Genomic DNA, 23,211 nt, shown 5'->3' with positions numbered 1-23,211 from the left:
GCCACCGGTTTCCTGCCACTCTTGTCCAGAAAATAGAAGAAAGTTTCCACACACCTTTCCCATAGTCGGCTGCCCATCTCCATGTGGATGTCATCCTAGCAACTGCCAACGTCCGAAGCCAAACTCCCGCTCCTCTCTCATCCCCCCCTTCGCTCCCTGGCCTTCCGCCGGGCCAACCAGACACTTCCAGCGGCGCTGTAATCACAGCAGCAGCTGCCAGGGCTCATGAGGCCGCAGGGGCAGGTGCTGCGCAGGTGGTGTAAATGAGGGGCGTGAGCTCAGGCAGAATCAGAGAGAGCCTGCGTTGTCCGCTGGGGGAGCAGCTGAAGACTGCCCTTTGGAAATGCAGTCATGATGTTGCCAAACTGATTTTTTATGTGAGATCTCCTACTTTGATTGTGGCAAGAAATTTTTAACAACTTTTTTAAACTACGAGAGCCAAAGCAAACCTGTCATCGGCTGTATTTGGCCTGTGCTCAGAACCTAATTCCTTGACTTTGGCCCCCCCCCCCGTCCCTTTCCCTGGTCTCTCCCCATCACTCCCCCTGCTCTCCAGCTTCTGCTTCCTTCTTTCTATTCCTCCGCCCACTGAGTCTGCGCACCAGGGGGAGTGCAGTAGTATCTGGAATCCCTACCTCCCTCTCTTTGTGATGAAACCTGCCTGATAACTGCCAAATTATTCTAAAATACTGCTCTAGTCATGTAGCTCACCTTTCTATTCAAAACCCTTTAGAGACTCGCCCTGGCCTCCAGCTGTCAAATTATCTCCGGGGCATTCCCTTCCCCTCCAACCCCCAGTTAGCCTGCTGTTGACTAGAGCTCCTAAGATTTGGACAAGGCTGCTGGCGGTTGGGAGATGGGAAGAAATGGACAGGTTCGAGAGGTATTTAAAAATTAAAGTCAGTAGCACCAGCTCTTATGACCCTCCCTACAAATAATCTACTGCCTACTTCCTACCAAAGCCTAGATAAGATGTAGCATATGGCTTGCAAACTGGCTGCCTGATGGTCAAATTTGTTATGCAAGTATCTTCTGTTTAACCTGCATTGCTTAAAAAAAAAAAAAAAGCAGTCTAAAATTAGTGATTGATTGTCTATAAAAATCAGGATTCTTGGGGCTCCTGGGTGGCTCAGTCGTTAAGCGTCTGCCTTTGGCTCAGGTCATGATCCCAGGATCCTGGGATCGAGCCCCGCATCGGGCACCCTGCTCCACAGGAGGCCTGCTTCTCCCTCTCCCGCTCCCCCTGCTTGTGTTCCTAATCTCGCTCGCTGTCAAATAAATAAATAAATAAATCTTTAAAAAAAAAAATCAGGATTCTTGGGGCACCTGGATGGCTCAGTCTGTGAGGCGTCTGACTCTTGATTTTGGCTCAGGTCATGATCTCAGGGTCGTGAGATCGAGTCCCACATCCAGCTCCATGCTCAGCATAGAGAACTGCTAGAGATCTCTCTCTCTCTCCCTCTGCCCCCCACTCCCCACTCACGCACTTGCTATCTCTCACTCTAAATAAATAAAATATTAAATAAAAAAACAGGATTCCTGTCAAAAAGTTAGGGGTGACAAATCCAGACCAAACTTCTATGAGGCAACTACTGGCTAGAGTTGACTGTTAGCTGCCTCTTCAGATGTAGGGCATGCTGTTTACATCTTCATCTAGCCCTACTAACAAAAATAAGGCTTTTGGACACTTTAGAAATGAATTTAAAGTGGGAATCAAATATTCCTGTTGTCCTAGAGCTTCACAGGTAAATAAAGAAAACAAGGTATAAAGTTAGCAACAATAATGATCTCCCCTGCCCCTCACCCACACCACTGGATGTTTTCTTGTATGAGGTTTACTTGCTCATGCACTCACAAAATGTTAAGTCCCGGTCAGTTACATAATTCAGCCTCTGGCACGTAAAGCAGACAAGCCTTCATTGTTAAAATTTCTGAATGACTCAGCTATAGCCACCCTCCTGTGCTGGATCTTCCACTGGCCTTCCGGATGCATCCATCTACCACCCCTCTCCAGCTGAGAGGGACCGACTCCAACAAACTACCTCTGGATTCCAGTTGGGTTTGGCCAATGGCGGGCACCGGCTGGGTTTTGGAGGGAGAATGAGGCTGGCTGTCTAGTCTCCCAGCTCCGTCACTGCAGGGATGTTGCAGGTTAGCTGTGTCCCACTTCAAATGAAAACAGCCTTTCCCTGAGTTCCAGAGTGAAGCAAGTGGCTGCTCCCTCCTCTGGCCTGATGGTACACAGCCCTCCTAGTGGTTACCCACACCTTTGGAATCTTGGCAAAAGTTTTCTCAAACTCCCCTAATTTGAGGGTGCTACCTAGCTCCTGCTACAACCTGATGATATATGCTTCTAATCTCACCCCTCTAACTGAGCACTAACCAAATGCATGCAAGAAAAACTATCCTCGTAAGAATCATTTTCTAGAATCTGGTTATCAATTTTGGGGAACATTTTGCAGCAATTTAAAAGTTTGCTTTTATGTCTTAAAGAATCTTAGAGTTACATATTTTAAGTCGGAATCGCTTTTAAATATTTAACCAAAACATGACATATGCAATGCTTAGCCTTGAAGGTTAAAAAGTAACTGCCTCTAAAATTATGTATACCTAATCCTAGAAATAGGCCCACTTTTGTATTATGATCCTTCCATTGGTATTTTGGTGTATCAGTGCCATCTGCTGGAAAGTTAAGAAAATTAGGTCTTTCCAAATCCCAAAATGTGTATCTTGGGGGGGGGCAGGGCACGGAGAGGGGAGAATAGTAGGGGGGTAAACGTACTATTTAAGAAAAAAGCCTCATCTTTAAGTACATGGCTGCTTAACTTCCACATCGTTATCAGTATAAACCCAAATTAATTACAAAGCTCTACAATTAAAGTTTAAAATGTATAATAAAAAAACACCCTAAATATTTCTTCCTCTTGATACATTTCTTGGTTTCTAAAATATTCTTCTGCCATTCTGCTCTCTGCATGAAACTCAACAGGCCCCAACATGTCTCAGCACGATCTGGTTCTTTTACCAAGATCTAGGACACTGATACAGATGTAAGAGACACACGAAATACATCTAGACAAAACATGCATTATGTATATTTAAATGCAGTGTGTACTTGTTTTTAGCATCTGACAAAGTTTGGTGGCACAGTGAGTAGACTGACACCCAATGGGATCTCTCTAAAGTGCTTTCACCACCTCAAAGAGACGTATATAAACAACATGACCCAACCGTTCAATTTTCTTATAAATAAAAACTGCAACACATATTCTAAATGATAATATAGAAACGTGAAAGGTTGCTTAACCGATTTTAATAACATGACATAAAGCCCCTACACTTGATAGAATCGTTATGCAAAATACATAGATGAATACTGTCTTCTTTTAAAAATATAAAATAAATAAGCAAGACATGTGAAAATAGGCAAGTTTCATTAAATAAATGAAAATTTTAAAAAAAGAAACTTTTGCTTTCCATATCATTTGAAGAAGGGAAATTATCATTTTAAACAATATTCAAGTTTATTAAACAAATTAAAAAAAGTATTATAAAATGTTTAACTGTCATCAGCTTCGAGGTTTATGTTGCTCCCGAATTTTGCATATAACTGAACTTTCAGATCCGCTAACACTCGCTGAATTGATTCCACTCTGGCTTCTAAAGCGTCGATTTCTTCTTGCAAATTTTTCTGGGGGAAAAAAAAAATAATTTAAATTAATTCTATTCAATGGATGGTTTCTGAGCATCTGTGGATGAAATAATATTTGGGAAGAATTTTTAGGTCAAACTTTCTAAACTTGGGACAGGCAGCTAAATAACATGGATAATTAAATCTAAACCAAAAGTCTGAATATGGCCATTTTTAATTCATGATTTATATTTGCTTATTACAGAATAAATCAAGCCTGTCTTCTCGGTTTTTGCTGATTTAAAAAACAAAATGGATAAAAGAAAATTAACTCCTAAATTATCACACCCTAATAAAGAAAGAACTTCTATACAAACACTTCTGGTAAACAGTTTATCACAGGCCTGGCTTCTAACACAGCCTCTTCCAACTTCCCACAAAAATAACTACGAAACTAGAAGAAAGGATAAAAATTCACATGACCACCACTAATTAAGAATAACAACTTAAGTCAGAATCTGGGAGAAATTTTCACCAACTGCAAGGCCCCTGGAGGGACTCTGAGAGAACGCTAACGAGGGCCTCGTTTATGGATACAGAGCAGCACTGCCCACGTGAAACGCATGGAATGTCAGAAGTTCCTTCCTGGCCAGGATCAAAGAAAGGATTTCTCAGGGCGCCTGGGTGGCTCAGTTAAGCATCTGCCTTCGGCTCAGGTCATAGTCCCAGGGTCCTGGGATCAAGTCCTGCATTGGGCTCCCTGCTCAATGTGGAGCCTGCTTCTCCCTCTGCCTGCTGCTCTCCCTGTTTGTGCTCTCTCTCTCACAAATAGATAAAGTCTTAAAAAAAAAAAAAAACAAGAACAAAGGATTTCTCCTAACATGACCAAAAAAATATGAAGTCACACAAATGGCATACCCATTAATATTAGGAAGAAGGGAAGAATGCCTAGTATTGACAATGTTATTCTTTTAGAAATCTGGCTGATGAATCTCCAAGTATGGCCCCCAGATCGCTTGGAAACTCGTTGAAAACACAAAATTCTGGGGCTGCGCTCCAGGCCTCTGATTTGGAAATTCTTGGGACGTTTCAGTGATTGGAATTTTCAACAAGTCCTCTGGGGGACTCTGATACATGCTAAACGTTTGAGAACCACGGCTACAAGAAACAGAAATTAGACATACAGCTATTATAGAGGAGATAAAACTTCTCTACCCAGAAAACCTAGTTCATGAGTGAAATTATAACATGCAAGAAAATTATTTTAAAAAGCACAATCCTGGGGCGCCTGGGTGGCTCAGTCGTTAAGCGTCTGCCTTCGGCTCAGGTCATGATCCCAGGGTCCTGGGATCGAGCCCTGCATTGGGCTCCCTGCTCCGCGGGAAGCCTGCTTCTCCCTCTCCCACTCCCCCTGCTTGTGTTCCCTCTCTCGCTGTGTCTCTCTGTCAAATAAATAAATAAAATCTTTTAAAAAATAAATAAATAAATAAATAATAAAAGCACAATCCTATCATGTACCACTCATTTCTTTAAAAGCCCCTGAAAGGCTCCTCTTCGCCTCAGGGCCGGATGAGTGAAGACGGCAGCCCACAGGCCAGACCTAGCCTGATGCTTGTCCATGCAGTTTTCCTGGAATGCGGCCACGGGCATGCATTTACATGACCTGCTTTCATGGCAATTGTGACCTAGCCCGGGTGGCTCACAAAGACTGAGATAACCGCTGTCTGGCCCGGCACAGAACGCTTGCTGACCCCTGCGAAAGTCAAGTCCATTTATCAACTTGATTGACAGAGTTCTTCAAGCTGTGGCCACAATTTCAGATGCTCCCAAATCTCCAGCAAATTAGAACTTCTCTTAGTTGTGTTTTTGTGCCATGATCTTTTTATGACCATTTACACACGACCATCACACATGAGTCTGGAACATCCTGCCCCCCATTCTGGGGAATACCCACTTCCTGCTGAGCCATCTCCTTCCCGGAGAGCCCCTCCTGACCACTTACTAGTTATGCTTGATGAACTTTCTCTTTCCATTTACCCTATCTACTCCCTGCAAGCAGGAACCAGGCATATTTCATTGTCCTCCCTGTGCACTGGTTCATGGCAGACCCTAATACAGAGTAAGCACTCAACAAATATTCCTGGAATAAATGAATACCATAATAAAGGTTCACTAGCTGTGGCGGGGGCGGGGGGGAACGGGGAGGGTGGCATGTTCCTAGTAGTGACAAAAACCATCAACTATCTTGAAACACTTCCCACAAGATGGTTACGATGGTTAAAAAAGAACAGAATTAGGGGCGCCTGGGTGGCTCAGTTGGTTAAGCGACTGCCTTCGGCTCAGGTCATGGTCCTGGAGTCCCAGGATCGGGTCCCGCATCGGGCTCCCTGCTCAGCAGGGAGTCTGCTTCTCCCTCTGACCCTCCCCTCTCTCATGCTCTCTCTCTCTCTCATTCTCTCTCTCAAATAAATAAATAAAAAATCTTAAAAAAAAAAAAAGAACAGAATTGTAAAATTCTACTGTGAAAGAAAAGATTTAAACACAAGCGGAAACACCAATGTTTCTGCATAAAAAGATTCAGGAGTAAAAATGTTAGTTCTTCCCAGGGTTTATTAAATATGGGTTTAATTCGGAGAAATTTTTGCTTTCTATGACATTTAAAGAAGGAAGACTAACATTTTAAGTAATATCCAGATTAATTAAGCAAACTACAAAAGAATTAGAAAATGTTTGATTGCCATCAGCTTCTCATGCACAATGTGACCGCTCCTTTCACAGACAGTTGGAGGGCATGTGAACTGGAAACTATTTTCCATATCATGTCTCAAATGCCTCAAATGCTGCCAATAAATCCATACTCTGATCCAGTAATGACACCTGTCTGGTCATTTCCTTAAAAGAATTTCCTAAATGTGAAAAAAACACTCAGATGTAAGAATGCTCACTGCAACATTACTGTAGGAAAATAAATACTGGAAACAAATTCACGTTAACAAGAGGAGGGCAGTGAACGGAACTGGTGTCCACTAGCATGATGTTTAACAGTCGTCAAAAATGATGTTTTTAAAGCATATGTGCTTGGCCCAGAGCAGGCCCCTGATGAAATCATTTGCTGAGCAAATGAACATTAAATAGAATGAGAAAGTACTTCTGGTGGGAGGTTAACTGACCAAAATGTGAAGCAAACCTACACAGAGAAAAGAGAAGGTAAAAACATAAAACCAATGAGAATGTTCATGATGGACAGTTACCTCTTGGTAGTGGGATTATAGGCAATTTTCCTTTTCTACCTTATAATACTCTGTAGTTTGCACACAGTTAGAGCACGGGCTCTGGAGTCAAAAGGCCACTCCCTCTGTGTCACCCTGAGTAAGCCCCACGACCTTTCTCAGCCTCTATCTACCCTTCAATCTCTTCAATTCTAAATTGGGATGAATGGGCCCTATCTCACAGAGCCCTTGTCAGAATTAAATAAGATCATGCCTGCTAGGCTTTCACTGCATGCCTGGGACGTTGTAAAAACCCACGGAGTATTATTACCTAGTACCCGTTATTTCCCTACACCTGGAATTAGCGTGTCCTTTGTAACACACACCCTAAAGGGAGCGTTAGCCTCCCTCACCCAGGGAAAAACTCCAGCATACCTTTGCTTCTTCTAACATTTCCTGTGTTTCTTCTTGAGAATGGCTAATGAAAACATCACCGATTTGATAAGGTATCATTAAGCAATCATCATCTGCAAGCATGATGTCCTCACAAGCATCTTCTAAATTCTGGAGTTGTTTCTAGAAACACAAAAGCAAACTGCAATGAAAAGCACACTCAAAATTTGCTGATAGGGGTGAGTAGCCAATTTTAATTTGGGGACACCAACTCTGTGAAAGACCCTTTCACAAAGGTATCATCACACTAACCTAAGACTTCCTTACATTTCTAGATGGCATTTCCTAAGGAAGCCCTCAAGAGCTAACTCATTGTCCTCTAGCTACTTCCAGATTCCTACAAGCGCCTGTGGAGGACTGTGGGCATCTGTGGCCACTCAAAATGTCCTCCTACCCTAACAGGTTCCACTTGGTGAATTCTGCCTTCCTGTGGTACAACAGAAACAGAGCAAACCGCCATTGCTCAGCCTCGCCTGATGAGAGGAGGAAAGTAGCTACAAACTGACATTCCACCAGTCAACTGCGCTGAACTGGACCTCGGCTCAGAAGGTCACACGAGGAAAGGATAGGCACAGGCCTGACGTGCGGGGCGGGCAGGGGCCGGGGTGGACCCAGCTGAAGGCGGTGGCGGGCTGTGGGATCACTGCAAATAGCAGCAGTTCCATCACCAGCCACGGTCTCTGAGACGCGGTTCTGCGGCCTGCTCCCAGAGCCCCTGCCCAGGCTCATCCCCTCAACAATCTGTAAGTTCTCACACAGCCCTTCAACAAGGTCTTTTTTCTTAAACTAACTAGAGTGGATTATATCATCTGCAACGAAGAGCCCAGAGAAATAGAATCACTGAATTCAGTTTTAAAAAGCTACAGTACATTGGCACCTGGGTGGCTCAGTCATTCAGTGTCTGCCTTCGGCTCAGGTCATGATCCCAGGGTCCTGGGATCAAGTCCCGCATCGGGCTCCCTGCTCCGCGGGAAGCCTGCTTCTCCCTCTCCCACTCCCCCTGCTTGTGTTCCTGCTCTCACTGTGTCTCTCTCTGTCAAATAAATAAATAAAATCTTTAAAAAATAAAAAAAAAATTTTTTTAAATAAAAAGCTACAGTATAGGGGTGCCTGGGTGGCTCAGTTGATTAATTGTCTGACTTTTGATTTCAGCTCGGGTCGTGATCTTGGGGTTGTGGGATCGAAACCCACATCAGGCTCTTAGGATTCTCTCTCTCCGCCCCCCCCCAATACCCCGCTTGCACGCACTCTCTCCCTCTCTCAAAAAAAAGCTATAGTATAAAGACCTTTCATTTTTCTTAAATAAGATACATTTCTTTAGTACCTTTTTTACTTCTATTTCCTCCTTCAGCTCTGTGATTCTACTTGTATTCCGTGCAAATTTGTTTATCTTTTGTTGATCTTCAAAAGTAACGTTGACATCTTCTGCAGCCTGAAAAAAACATTTAAAATTTTTTGTAGAATTAATTTTCCTGGAGAAGTTATAGGTTAGCTTTTTATATAACTCTGAAATAATTCAATAAACTATTTGCTCTCATACAGTCAAGAATCCCAAAAGGTACAGAAAATCACAAACACAGGCCTTATAAGTTTTTGCTCCACAACCTCAAGATTTGTTCATACATCTGTCATCTCTTCTGATAGTCTACAGAATAAAGCGTAAGCTACAGAAACATTCCGAATATAAACAATTAAGAATAAGTCCTGAATCAAGTCAGCCAACTTTGGCCTAGAGCAGAATTTCTCGAGTTAGAACATTCTTTCATCCAAGATAACTCAGGGAGCAAATGATGTGGTAGTGAGTTCTGGTAAATGCTTCATACCAGTTTCTGCTCTCACAGTTAAAACCTGCATAAGCTTATTAAAGCTGTCAGAAATCTGACAGTTTCTAATGTTTAATGCAAATGATATACTGGCTAGAAGGTTACTACATATTTCAGTGGCTATTATTTCACACATGGTAAAAATTATGTTTCTTTTAATGCAGAACCTGTTTACATGTCTTCATTAAGAATAAGGTATAATGTACTATAAAATGATTAAAATCGAATGTTTAAAAATATTTACTGTGATTAAATTTGTAAACAAAATTAGAGTACTCAGATGACATACAGTATCTATAAAATCATAAAATAACATTCACTGTGCTCTTACTATGTATCAAGAACTTTCTACGTGCTTTATCTTCACTGTTAATCCTCTAATAAATCTCAGTAAGTAGGATCATTAGGAAGTAGCACTATTTTACAGATGAAGAAAGTGTGGCACAGAGAGGGTAAGTAATTTCCCCAAAGTCCCACAACCAGTAAGCGGTAGAATTCGATTTCAACCCAGGTAAGCTGACTCAGGAGTCCAGACAGGTCCACTAGCTCTTAGAAACTGAAGGTGAAAATGCATGTGGGCAAGCAATCATGCACATTTGTAAGAGGCAGCAGGAAGTCCTTGGCTTTCATCAGATTCTCAAAGGGGAACCATATATTTAAAAAAATAATAATAATAATTAAATACCAGATTCTCCTTAGGGATTCCCCTCATTTATAAAATAAGAACAAGAGCACCTGTAAAGGAGGAAAGAGAGAGAGAGAGAGAGCTTCAACAAAGACTATTTTTGCTCTTTTGTAATGAGTCACAACAACCAAGCCTCATCCCTTCGGCCTGGTCTCTCATCACCAGTCACATAGAAGTGTACACTTTTATTTCTCCAGAGGTTGAAAGGCAACCTGTTGTGTCAAGCAAGATTGGAGCTCAGTGGACAGAACACCAAGGCAGACACCTAGAACTCAGCACCACCCCCCCGGGGGGCTCTCAACACACAAGCACTTTGACATGCATCAGGCTCAGCATCAGAGACCCAGAGGATATCCTGAAAAAATCCTTTAGATCATGATATATATAGCTTTGAATGTTCAACCTTGTGCATGATTTCTATGAATGTGGAAGTTGGGAAACACTGAGCTGCACTACAGAAACCAAAGGAAAGTCCATATTCAGATATCTTGGCATTCAAGTGACTTTGCCTACATAAGAACTAGCAATTCCTGAAGCAAACAGGGACTGGAGAATTCTAGAGAGTTCCTGCTTGCCTGCAGAGTTTAAATACTGAGGCCCTGAAAACATACTGAGTATGTATTTATAGACGCATCTGTCATCGTGAGGCTTGAACGGGGTAATTCCCATGAAAGCAACTACCACGGGGCCGGCCTGACACACAACTGAGGCTAATGTATTGTTTCTTAATTTGAATCTAAGTCCCGCTTGATCAGACTCACACAGACACAGTTTCTGAAAAGTTGTGGAGGAATCTGGCCACCTGTTTCTATCTTTCCAAAGCAGGCATTTCCTGGCCTAGCCTCACCGCACAGTGCCCCAGCATGTACTCGGGACCATGTACTCTGTTTCCTTAACTGTGGTTTTCTCACTGGGGTTACGGGCTACAGTCGGCGTGTGAAGTCCGTGGTTAAACTGCACGCCACCCAATGGAGTTCTGTTTACAGCAAAAAGTGAGAAGTCAGCACCTTCCATGACTAACGCCAGTGGCCTGTTTTCACCCCACTGTTCTGGTGGGTGGGTTCTGGAACACTCCTACATTGCACGAAGCTTCATTTTGGCGGGGAAGGGCTAATTCTTAACTGGGGATCCAGAGACACTAAGAAGTCCCTTTACCCCCTGAAATTGTGTGCAGCATGGCATGTCCTGTATGTGCATTCCTCTGGAAGGGTCTTCACAGTTTTCCTCAGATTCTCAAAGGGATCCACACCCCCAAAGGTTAGGGACTCCTGCATTAAGAGAAGCCAAGGCAGTTGTACTCACTGCTGCTCACAAAGTCACGAGAACTCAAGAGAAAGGAGTTCGTTCTTTGAGACAACACAGAGTGGTTGAAATAGTAAATGGATTCAAATCCAAGCAAGCAGGAACCTGGACAAATTATTCAATTTTTTGTAGCCACCTCAGGTTTGTTACCTGTAAAATGGGGACGCTAGTTCCTCCTACCTTGCAGGGGTGATAAAATGAGGACCTGTGGATGGAGTCACCTTTCAATAAATGATAGCTAAGTGCTTTATTTCCTGAACAATGTTTACCAAAAAAATCATTAGAGAGGAAGAACAGCCAAAGCTCTAGAAGAAAATTCTGCTAGGCCGGGGAGAAATATGACTGCTCAAGATTCAAAGTGGAAATTAAAATTCCCTGGACCCTGACTGTACCCTTTTCTTCAAATCAGCATCTTACAGGATTATGAGAGGAAAGTGAACCACACTCAGTCTTGCCCCACTGAGTCTTGGCTATTACCAGCAGAATGTGGACTGACAGCTGAGTCCATCAGTGTTCTAAAAGCCTAGGAGAAGGAAATTCTGGCCAATTTCAGTCTGCCTTTATTTTTGTTTTTTAAAGGTGTCTGCCAAGTCTCCATGATATAAAATTTTGCTTTGTATTTTTACTCACTTTTCACGCCTACAGTACAGTCATTCATTTAACAAGTACTCGGTAAATGTCTCCCACATGCCAGAAAACTGCCATAGTCCAACCACCCTCACGAATACCTGCAAGCTTACATTCTAGAGAAGGAGATGGGCAAAAGACAAGGTGAACAAGATGATGCTAGATGATGATGATACACGTGATGCGGAATGCAAAACAGCGTAGAGGCTGCAAGTGTTAGGAGCTAAGGAGTGAAGGGGGCTTCCTTAGACAGGGAGGTCAAAGATGGCCTCTCTGGGGAGGGGACATTTGTACTGAGGATCAGGGACAGAAATCAAACACAGTCCTCTGATGGGCAAAAACCAGATCTTGGAAAGCAGACCTTTGGAGAGGAGAGGACTAAACCACCTCACCTAAACATCTCACAAGAAAAGCCATGACCCGCTGGGACGTAAATGTGTTACAAATGTAAAGTACTCCAAATTGCAAACAGTTTTTATTAAACTCGAGAGGCTATCCCTATGGTATTTCATGCTCATGGTATTTGAGAGGCTCGAGAGGCTATCCCTATGGTATTTCATGACATACCCGTTTGCTCCCAGGGCGGGCAGAGAGCCAGAATGTATGTACAGTTAACCTATCAGAAATCGTTCACAGCACTGGAAAACACCTGCAGGAGGCTGGTGCATCTATCATGTCAGTCTTACAAGTCAAAGAAGAAAATCCTTCCTGCTCTGGCCACCACCCACCCGTCAACACGTTCATTGGCTATCTTGACTCAACCTCCCCCGATTCTCTGCCATTCTGGCCACCTTTTCTTTAAATGCACCCAGCGTCTCTGCGGGTGATACTCCCCCTCTAGAACACCTCATCCCTTTCCAACGTTCTCTTCCCCTCCTTATGTCATCATAGAGATCACACCTTCTCACGAAAGCCTTCTCTGGTCACCAGCAGACCTTATCCCAGCCCTCATGTCACAAGTCCTTTCTGTCATAGTTCTTAGCAAAGCTGGAAATTCTACAGTTTTCTGTGTGACTACTGAGTAATGCCTGCTCTCCCCCAGAACGAAAGTCCTACAATGCTATGAGGATAAGGGGATATAAGCATTATTATTGCTCATCACTGCTTTTCACCTAAAACTGAAATTGTGCCATATTACATGCTCAAAAAGTTTGCTGAATGAATGAAAATATGTTGGTAATCAAAAGTTTTGCCAAGTCCAAGGTTCAAATAGTTTTCCTACCATCCCCTCGACCTTTACTCCATCTCTCTGCACTTCGGTGTGCACACCTGTCAAACGGGGCAAGGGGAGTTGGGGGGGAGGGATATGCAACCAGTATCATCTATGGAATTAAACACCATACCTAACAGAGGGCCCAATTTACTTATTTATTTATTTTTAAAGATTTTACTTATTTATTTGACAGACACACAGAGAGAGAAGGAACACAAGCAGGGGGAGCGGGAGAGGGAGAAGCAGGCTTCCCGCCGAGCCGGGAGCCCGATGCGGGGACAGATCCCAGGACCCTGGGATCATGACCTGAGCCCAGGGTGGACCCTTAAGGACTGAGCCACCCAGGCGCCCCATCAAAGGGCCCAATTTAAATACAAAATAGAGGTGGGGTGAATCTCACCAAGTGTCATACTCATCTGAATCACCCTAACCCTGAACCCTACCCTGGTACTCAGTGAGGGTTTGTGGATGGCAGACCAACAGAGTGAGCAAATCACCCTGGCTTGCCTGGGGCAGTCCTGGTTTTTACACCCTACAATATGCTCAGACTATGCATATTGCTGAGTATGAGAGCCAAGGAATTTGAAGCTGAATGCAAGCAAATCCCTTTAGCCAGGGGACTCTCATCAGACAGGATGGAAGTTAAAAACAAAGGCTCCAGAGTCAGAACTGTGCTCACTTTAATCCTAACTTTGCCTGTGTACTTCAACTGCCTCATCTGTAAAATCAGGATGAAAGCAGGACCGGGGGTAAGATTGGAATAAGGCACACAGCTCGCTTAGACCTAGCACACAATAAAAAGGAAAGCCTCCATAATTACCAGATGTTATTATTTCTTTGCCCCCCTCCCCATTTTCTTCTTCTTCTATCTAGATATTTTTAAGCACCCGTGTAGACTCAGGGACTCATACGCTGTAAGGAGGAGTTCAGCTTGCTAAGTAGAATGAAAGGTGGGCTTTGGGAAAAACAAAATAAAGCCCGAGTTTGAACTCCAGCTCTGCCTCCTGGCTGAGCCATTTTGAGGCCACCAACCATTCTGTTAAGTCTCTCCATCTGTAAAGTGGGAGGAAAACGTGTCTTTGCTAAGTTGCTGGGAGGATCAGAGATAATAAGCAGACGGCTTCTTGGCCCCGGCCCGTCATCCATCCTCAGTACGGAGAGTTTTGGTCCGGAAGCCCAGGGGCAGCGGGGGTGGGGGCCGGCGGCTCAGGGCTAGACCCAGGGGCTCTGGGGCCAAATAACCCGGGGATGCGGGGTGCTGCTCCGCTCCTCACAGCTGGCTGACCTTGGGCAGGTGACTCCACCTCTCTGGGCCCCTGCTTCCTTATTTGCAAAGGACGGTGCCAGTAGCAGCCGCGCTTCTGGACTTGTGAGGGTTAAACGTGACAACCCCGGGGAGATGCCCAGCGCCATGGCCAACCGCCGCCCGTGGGACCTTCGGCTTCTCACACCGCCAACGACAGGGCCTGGGCCGCGGGTCCTCAGGCCCTCCACGGCCGTCCTCAGCACCGCGAGACGCGACCCAGAGGCCCCCGACGGTCCCGGCCCGGCTGCCCCCGCCTCGGCGGGCCGGGGGCCTAAGAAGACCTCCAGGGAGCCGGGCGCGGGGAGGCCTCGCCGCGGGGCCGCCCTCAGGGCCGGCGGCTTCGGCCCCCGGCCGCACACCGGGCTCCAGGGCCGCGCACCCCAGGCACACCGCGCCCGGCCCCCGGCGGCCGACCCCCGCCCGCTGCCCGAGCATCCCGCACCCGGAGCGCCCCACTCACCGCCTTCTTCATGGTGGCCGCCATCTTGGGACTGGACTAAGGCGCGCGGCGGGGAGGGCCGCAAGGGCGCGCTCCGGCCGCAGGCCGTCTCGCGCTCCCTGTGGGCTCAGACCTCCGCGCAAACACAACACTGTCTCCATATTCCTTCCTCCTGCGTCTTCGACCCGTGATTCCTAACGTGCGGGACTCAAGGAGGAAACACATCCTGGAAGGACTTGGTACGTGCCAATTAAAGGCACAGGCAACGCCCTGTGGGCCGACAGAAAGTGGGGGGTGTGGCGAACCGCCCCCGGGTCCCGCGGCGGGCAGCAGGGGGCGCCCCGCGCAGCGGAGCGGGGCCGGGGGCGGGGCCACGAGTGGACGGAAGGGAAGGTCTCTTTCGTCAGTTGCACAAACTGTAAGAAATCGGCATTTTTGTCAAAGAGAGCTAAAAACAAATGACCTTGGCTCTAAGATGTGAGATGTATGTGCCCTGATAATGCGCATGGTATAAAGGAGGAAGTACTATTAATTTATTCAACAATGTTAACGAGTAATTGCCGTATGCCCTGACACTTGTGCCACCCTATTTTTTTCTTTTTCTTTGTGTGTGGGGGGGTTCCTTTACACTCTTAACACTTACTGAACGCCCCAAAGATCTTCTCTTTACATAGGTTATATTCATCGATATTTACCATTTAAGAAATTAAACTGAGAATTTTTTTAAAACATTAATTCATTTAATAAATAAACCCATTCCGTAATAATATAAGTAAGATTTTAAATTATACGAAATCATCGGAAACTGGCATGGGCTTCTGAAAACAAGGAAGAGGAAGAAGCCTGTAAGCACTGTTGGGCCGGCACGCAACAGTGTTTTGTACAAGGGGCTCTGGGTGGTGGGGCTGTTCACCAAGACAGAGTCTCAGGGCCTGGGAGAGTGTTGATTGATCTGGACAGACGGACAGACAGTGGGCTGACTCTTGGCCACCATGCTGCTGGCTCTTCCGACTCTGTATCTCACCATCTCTCTCACCCCCGCCCCAGCCCTGGCATCCTTTGAGCCGATCTCTTCTCCAGCACAGAACCAGTTCTGTAAGTACAAATGCGGCCTTTTGTGTCTTCCATTAAGCATCCTCTCCTTTCCTTAAATTTGAGCATTTCCAACCTCGCTTCTGGTTCTTTCCCTATCTGTCTGGACCAATAAAAGAAAGAAGTCTGTGGTGCCAATGGAAACAACTGGAGACCGCAGGTCAGGAAGGAAAATCGCCAGTCACCACTTGAGAATACCATCCCCACTAAGGGTGACTGAACACATTCCCTTATACCAAGTTGAAAATTGGCCGTCCGTTGACTGGATTCATGATATGGTGTTATTAATAGCTATAAGAAAGAACACTGAAAATAATAATAATAAAAGACTGGGTAACCACTAGTATGAAAACTTCATGAGGAAGATACAAGGAAAGAAATGGTAAGTATGTTGACTGGAAAACTGAGGGGGGAAAACCCCGCCTACCCATCTATTTGGATTGACACGTAAGCTTCACAATTGTCCAGACATGTCCTGGTTTAAGATTCTGTCACAAAGCAGTGACGGGATTTCATAGCAGTACGTGCCCGTGTGCCCTCCAAAATCCGCGCCATCTGAGCCAGGCTTCTGGTTCTGAGACTTAGACGGGAAACCTTGATGGAATTACACTTTCACCTTGGCCGTGAGGAGTAAGGGGCAACGGGAAGCCAACCCTATTATCACGTGGTAATTTGTTCCGGGCCTGCAGGGGGCGCCCAAGGATCGTGTTAGCGCAGCCATTCAAGGCAATGCGGATGCTATTTTACCAAAATACATACAGGACTATTATTTTCTTAATTTTTAAAAATATAATCTACTTTTAAAATGTAGAATAAATATATTTTAAAGGGGCATTTAAAAATCTCTGACTTAAAGTGAAAACCAGTCTCACTTGCTGTTGGAGCAGATCTTAAGTAAATTAAATCTCTACTCTGGGATGGCTCTTGAGAAATTGTTTCAGCTGAGATTTGATCCAAAGGGGTAAGGTAACAGACAAAAAGGGAGCAGGACCAGGTGCTGTACCTGAGTGCCTTCCTTACATGTCCACCTCTGGGCACCTCATCTGCTTGACCTCCCTCCCAGTGTGGGAGGGGTGGGAGGGGGGAGTGAAGAGAACTTTCAATATGGAATAAAGGTCGTTAGTCATGATATATTTAAAGAAACAGAAGAAAAGGTTTGGACAGGAAAGAGAAGAAGGGCAAGAGATGAAGCTGGCCATCCAACTGGCCAGCTTACACAGCTCCTCGCCTCCAGCCATCTGTGGCCAGGAGGAAATAGAGACCCAGTCCCTAGTTCCCCTTTTCACAAAAAGCCAGAAATGTGGATTTTTTTAAAAATGTGAAATCTCTTGTTGTCGAAACCTTCCCTCAAAACTTCACGTATGTCAGACAGATGGAAAGCGCAGGCCACCCACTCATTTGTGACCTCCAGTAAACCTCCCCATATGTACATATTATGGAATGTTCTTCCCACCGAATTTTTCTCCTAAATGAAATTAAAAAAAAAAAATTCCCTAGGTCTACTGAAGTCAGAAGCTGATACAAATTAGGAACTCTCTTACTGAAAAATTTCATCCCCAAGCTGCCTGATTACTTTCTCCCCTTGTCACCTCCTTCCCATACTTATGCTATGATCACCAGGATTTCCTCTGTGTCCCTTCATGAATAACTCTTGACCTCCAGTGGAGCCTTTAAATCTAACTCAAGATTTGATCTGTCCTCTAAAGACTTCCTTGGTTCTCATCAACCTGTTCCATCTTTAAATTCTGCACTTGCATCACAATTTGGTACTTTTCTAAGCTACCACTGTATATGACTTAACCTTCTCTCTCGTACTTCTTTTGAATATTCTTACTGAGATGAGTAATGTAAAGTAGTGTGAGAGTTTGTATATGGCTCAACAATTTTGTAAATGGTTTTGTCATGACCCTCTTTGAAATTCTCTGTCTTCCCATTGCACTTAGGGTATAATTTAGATTTCTTACCAAGGCCTTGCCTCCATCGCTGATGTTATTTCATACCATATTTCCCCTCAGTATGCTCCATCTTCTAGGTGTCATTTGTGAATGATACATGCTCCCTTCTGCCTCAGGGCCTTTGCACCTGCTTATCTTGCTATTCAAGATGCCCTTCTCCTGTTTTTCACCTGGTTAAATTCTGTCTATCCTCAACACTCAGCCTCTGTGTCCCTCTATCAAGAAATCTTCCTTGAACGCATCCACCACCCAGAAAGAGCAGCACTCCCCCGCCACCCCACCCCGCTATAAGCCTCTGTAGCACATTTTTTTTTTAAAATATGTCCCTCCTGTTATACTGGGAGCACCAAGCGGAGCCCACCATGCCTGTTTCTTCATCTCTATAATCACAGTACCAACAGGGAAAGTAAGGGATTGACAGATACCAATGAATAAATAAATGTGTGAATGAATGTGTAATTAAAGATTAATACAGTATTATATAAAACAATATAGCTGTTGATAATTCACTCAGCAACACCGTACAAGAGTCTATAGTGTATTTCCATTCACTTTGTGTGTGTGTGTGTGTGTGTGTGTGTGTGTGTGTGTTAGATCTGGCTCTAGTGTCTCACACAGTGAGCACGTGGACTCATTGCCTGAGCAAGCCTTCCCTTCTTCACCAGGTGGCCTGTGACTCCAGGATCTGACGTTTTATTTTTCTCTTTGCAACCCCTCAGGAACTGTGCACTCTCTTGTCTACACTCTGCAAAGCAAGATTACACAAAATCAAGGAAACCTCTCTTTGAGACAAAATATAACCATCTCTCACTAGTATGAATTCTTACCTTAAATTTTACCTGGCAAAAAGCAAAGCACTTTCCAGAGCCCTCAAATATATGCATTGGATTTAGGCCTTTTTATAAAACAGACCTTTAACTAGCCTGTTTATTTCAAGGGTACATGCTTATAGCAATTTTGATATTGAGAAACAAGTCAGAACTTGTTATAAGTAACAGTCACAGCATAGCCTCAAATTAAAATATAAATTCCCTGGTGTGATTCATTCAACAAGAACCTCATTTACACCTAACATTGAGCCAGGCAGCCTTGTCACATAGATGCTGCTCTTAAAAGGATCTGTTTTGTCGTGGAATGGGCATCTACTATCTTTTGAATACTTTTCTCTATATTTAGGGCCATTTCCAGGTCACGAGTGTCAGCTCTCCATCCTGGAAGTCAGAACTTAATTTCCTAGCATCCTTGAAGCTCCGATGCAGGCCTGTGGATCTGGGTCCGGCCAATCAGATTCCCCAGTGGCGGACTGGCGACCAATGAGGAGAGAACAGTGGAGGGAGGTGCCCGGAACCAGGAGGTGAGAGCAACCTGGCAGAGGAGGCTCGGGTGTCCTGAAGCAGCAGGAAGAGAGCACTTGGCCTCAGTGACTCAGACCCAGAGGTGCTGAGATTGTAGCAGCAAGCAGTCCTACAGGTTCATCTCAATGTCATCCCTAGCTGTTTACCTCCACTGTGGATCCCGGGTACCTCACAAAGGGTCTGTACACATTTCAACTTCCTTTTTCAAATTCTGCTATATCTAGCTACAAAGTCCTGCTCTTCAACACAAAGAACCCCACAGAGTTGTTTCTTCTAAAGGAAAGTTATTCCTCTGTCATTGGAAATTCAGCCGAGATGATCAGGAGATGGAAAGGCAAAATGGCACAGCATCCCTTAGGCTGCTGTGGGGGCGAAAAGCCCCTTGCTACGTTGCCAGCCCACACACCAATGCCAACTATGGCCGCTGAGCTGATTTTCATTGCTTTCTATTTTATAAATCACATACTCAAGTAACCTGTGGGGTGCATTTGTGTCGGATTGACACAGGCCTTCATGAAGAGACGCCAGCTGAAGCCAACACCTCCCCGAACCAGCACAACCCACAGCCAGAATCCTCGTGAGCTGGGAGGACTTCCACATGCAAATGGCAAATGGATCGAGGGAAAGGGAAGGGGCCACTGCCTGATGCTTGGAAAACCTCAAAGGCGTCGGGAGGAGGCTGAGCCAACAAACCTGGCTCGATTTTTTAAGACAAACAAAGAACGGGATTGAAGATATCATGGGACTCAGTGTTGTCAATCATTAATGCTTCCGTGGTCTCCGAGCAAAATCCTTGGCAGGTACTGACGCCAAAGAGGGGCAGAAGAAGCAGCCCCTGCCCATGCCCATTCACTGCCACCAGAAGAGAAATGAATGCTAAGAAATGTGTAGAAAGCAGTTAAATAAAACGAATAAACATTTTCATTGTTTAAGAATAATTCTACTTCTGGCCACCGATTCTGAGAAAATAGGTCTAAAAACCATAAACAGACTATTTATACAAGAGTGCTTAGGAAAGCAGTGTTTATAAAAATGAAGCATCTCAACTACTCTTAACGATTTGGCAAAAGAGACCAGTTTAAGTGGCCCATAGGGTCCTTCCCTTCATAAACACTTGTCGCAATGCCCATTCTGAAAAGTAGCAGCAGAGGGAAATGTGGAAAAACAGATCAGATGCAAAATTACAATCCAGTTTTGTTTCTAAAAATTATATGTATATAAATATAGATAGATACACTTAGAAACGTATCAGAATGAAATACATAAAGATGTCAATATATAACCGTGATTTTGTAGATATCAGGAATTGAATGGAATTTTTTACTTCCATCTCTATAATTTTCTGTATTTTTAAAAATTTTTTAAATGAATATGGATTAATTTGTATTCAGGAAGAAATTAATATTAAGGTAATTGATATGTAATAATGCAAGATATAATGAAACCTGATGCAAGCTATAAGGTGAGCACATTGTGATTCTAGCTAGAATCTAAAAGTCTGCCCATAGATAGAATATATAGGAGGAAATATACAGAGCTATTCTTAGCAGTTGTCACTGGGTGGTAACATGAAATCTAATTATTTTATCTTATTTGCACTTCCTTAAATTTATTTTAATGTTATATATTACTTTAATAATATTTGGGACACTTCTTTTTCAAGATATGACTATGGTCCTACCCTTCTCAATAAAGAAGGCTAGATAATTTTCACATTCCATCCATCACAGGAGCTCAATCATCAGAAGCAAAGGATTTAAATCTAAATAGGTCCTCCACATTACTGTCCTAAGTTTCTGAGAAGGAACAAGAAGCTCCCTGAGATATTAAATAGTTAACAATTTTTTTAAATTTCTAGAAATTTCCATCTTTAATGTAATGAGCACGAATCTTATAAAGCATGTTTGCTGCTAGAAGTAGCGTTCAGGGGCACCTGGGTGGCGCAGTCAGTTAAGCGTCTGCCTTCGGTTCAGGTCATGATCCCAGGGTCCTGAGATTGAGTCCCAGTTGGGCTCCTTGCTCAGCAGGGAGCCTGTTTCTCCCTCTGCTTGCCGCTCCCCCTGCTTGTGCTCTCTCTCTCTCTCTCTGACAAATAAATAAATAAAATCTTTAAAAAAAAAGTAGAATTTATTTATAATCTATAAATGTTTGTTATAAGAAATTATTTTGCTGACTTAAGCTTACCTAAATATACTTTTTTATAACGAACCCAATATTAAATAGATATAAAGATATAGAGAGATCTCGCTCTACCCCCCTCATCCATATGAAGATTACATTTAATTGTCTGCCCAAGAAGAATTACTCCTCCTAAATATGTGGCATTTGTTTCCCCACATCTACCCAGTTCCCCTTCTGGCAACAGCCCTGATTTGAGTTTAGAGAGCTTCTTCTTCCTCCCTCCGGTGGTCAATATTACGTGTCACTTGCACAGACATTTGGCCAAACGTTTTGTGTGTGTCTGTGAAAGTGTTTTTGGGTGAGATTACTGTTTCAATCATAGACTGAGTGAAGCCCTTCCTAACGTGGGTGGGCCTCATCCAATCAATTGAAGATCTGAAGAGACGGAACAAAAAAGGAGACAAAGAGTGAACTCTTCCTGCCTGACCGCTGAGCTGAGACACTGGTCCTTTCCCGTTTCCAGACTTGAACTGACACATCAGTTCTGCGTTTCCAGCTTGCCAGCTGTGGATCTTGGGATTTACCTCTGTAATCACGTAAGCCACATTTTTATAATATCGATCTATCCTATCTATCTATCTGATTACCTATTCATCCACATTCTATTGGTTCTGCTTCTCTGGAGAACCCTGACGCACTTAGTCCGTGTAGTCGGGACGGGCTCTGACACTCTCCTAGAAAGGGGAGCACAAAGAACAGGCTTCAGCCAATCAGCAAACGGTGGCCACACAATTGTTCAGGAATCAGCCCATGACCAAACTTAGGCCCATGAGAACCAGGGCTTCTGATTAGCATGGGCACCAGAAGATCTCTCTTCCTGCTAGCTGTGAACCTGTAGGAATGAAGGTTCTGGAACGGGGGCCAGCATCTTGCCATGTAAAAAGTGAGCTAGTTTGAAAATGGAGTCAACCAGAAGTGAAGCTGAAAAGTGGAGAGAGGTGAGAGAGAGGGCCTGAATTTTGAAAGTGTGGCCCTGGACCCACTGAGCTAAGCTAGCTCTTATCCTGAACTTTTCAATGACATGAGTCAATTCTTCATTTGCCAATGGGATTTTGGCTTCATTTCCTGTGACTTATAATCAAAAGAGTGTGAACTGGTATGTTCCAGCCACAGCAATGTCTTGACAGAGCCTGAGACAAAGGCTTACTGCAGGGAGTCAATACTGGGAGGTGACCCTGGGGAACCAGAGCAGGGGGTGTGGGTGGGGGGTGCTGGGAAAAGTGAAAAAGGGGAGGACAGGAAGCTGTTCCCAGGGCCATTTACTGAGCTAGTTACCCTGTGGGCACCTGGACCTACCCTTCCTGGGAACTCTTTGAGATAGTGTGTACCACGTATCACCGACTTGTTCTCACCACAAAGACATCACCTATCCACCCATTCGAGTTTGGTCAAGGGTTCCCCTGGGGGGTTAACGTCTTTGCACTTCCAAGTTAGTTCTTGTACCAGAATGGCCGCAGAAGCTACCTGAGGCCAGCAGCAAATCCCCAGGGGGTGAGGCAGAGCTGAGTAAGGCGCACCTTTGCACAGTTGTTTGTTAGGCCCAATGGCCAGGGTGGAAAGATAGGTCCAGGTTGGGTAGAAGACAAAGCACTAAAGATACCCAACACCGTTAAGTATCAGTTATGAGCGGAACAGGAATGCCTTTCAAGATTGGACTTCACCATTTTTTTATGAACTTGGAAAAAGAGCAGGACTGAATCCTGTGGAGCCCAAGCAGGACTCAAATAGTGACATCTCCTATCACTCTTACTTAAGACTAAATAATCCCCTTTGGGAATTCCCTGATGCAAAAAGTCTTAGGAAATCGTTCTGTTGCAGAAGAGGGTCAGATCAATGGTGCGTAGGTAGGGGAGGGCTTTCCCCTGCAATGAATGAATGGCCCCACTGTTACTCATCACTGGAAGAGATCAGTCTGGACCTGACAGATGAGAACTAGGGAG

The 23,211-nt window shown here is 44.4% G+C and overlaps 1 protein-coding gene across 1 annotated transcript; it reads right to left on the bottom strand.

Moving 5' to 3' along the window:
• Window positions 1-3,477: 3,477 nt before the first annotated feature.
• Window positions 3,478-14,859, bottom strand: PFDN4 (prefoldin subunit 4). The gene is made up of 4 exons (XM_028125222.2): window positions 14,710-14,859; window positions 8,618-8,725; window positions 7,276-7,416; window positions 3,478-3,691 (listed from the first exon to the last, which is right to left on the bottom strand). Exons 1-4 carry the CDS (start codon window positions 14,731-14,733, stop codon window positions 3,560-3,562), a joined length of 405 nt encoding a protein of 134 aa, XP_027981023.1. The 5' UTR covers window positions 14,734-14,859; the 3' UTR covers window positions 3,478-3,559.
• Between the last annotated feature and the right edge of the window lie 8,352 nt (window positions 14,860-23,211).

Source organism: Eumetopias jubatus, unplaced genomic scaffold, assembly GCF_037043125.1.
Source record: "Eumetopias jubatus isolate StellerSeaLion01/CBP00866 unplaced genomic scaffold, mEumJub1_p1.0 scaffold_9, whole genome shotgun sequence".
NCBI lineage: Eukaryota > Metazoa > Chordata > Mammalia > Carnivora > Otariidae > Eumetopias > Eumetopias jubatus.
This window is presented reverse-complemented; position numbering and strand designations above follow the sequence as displayed.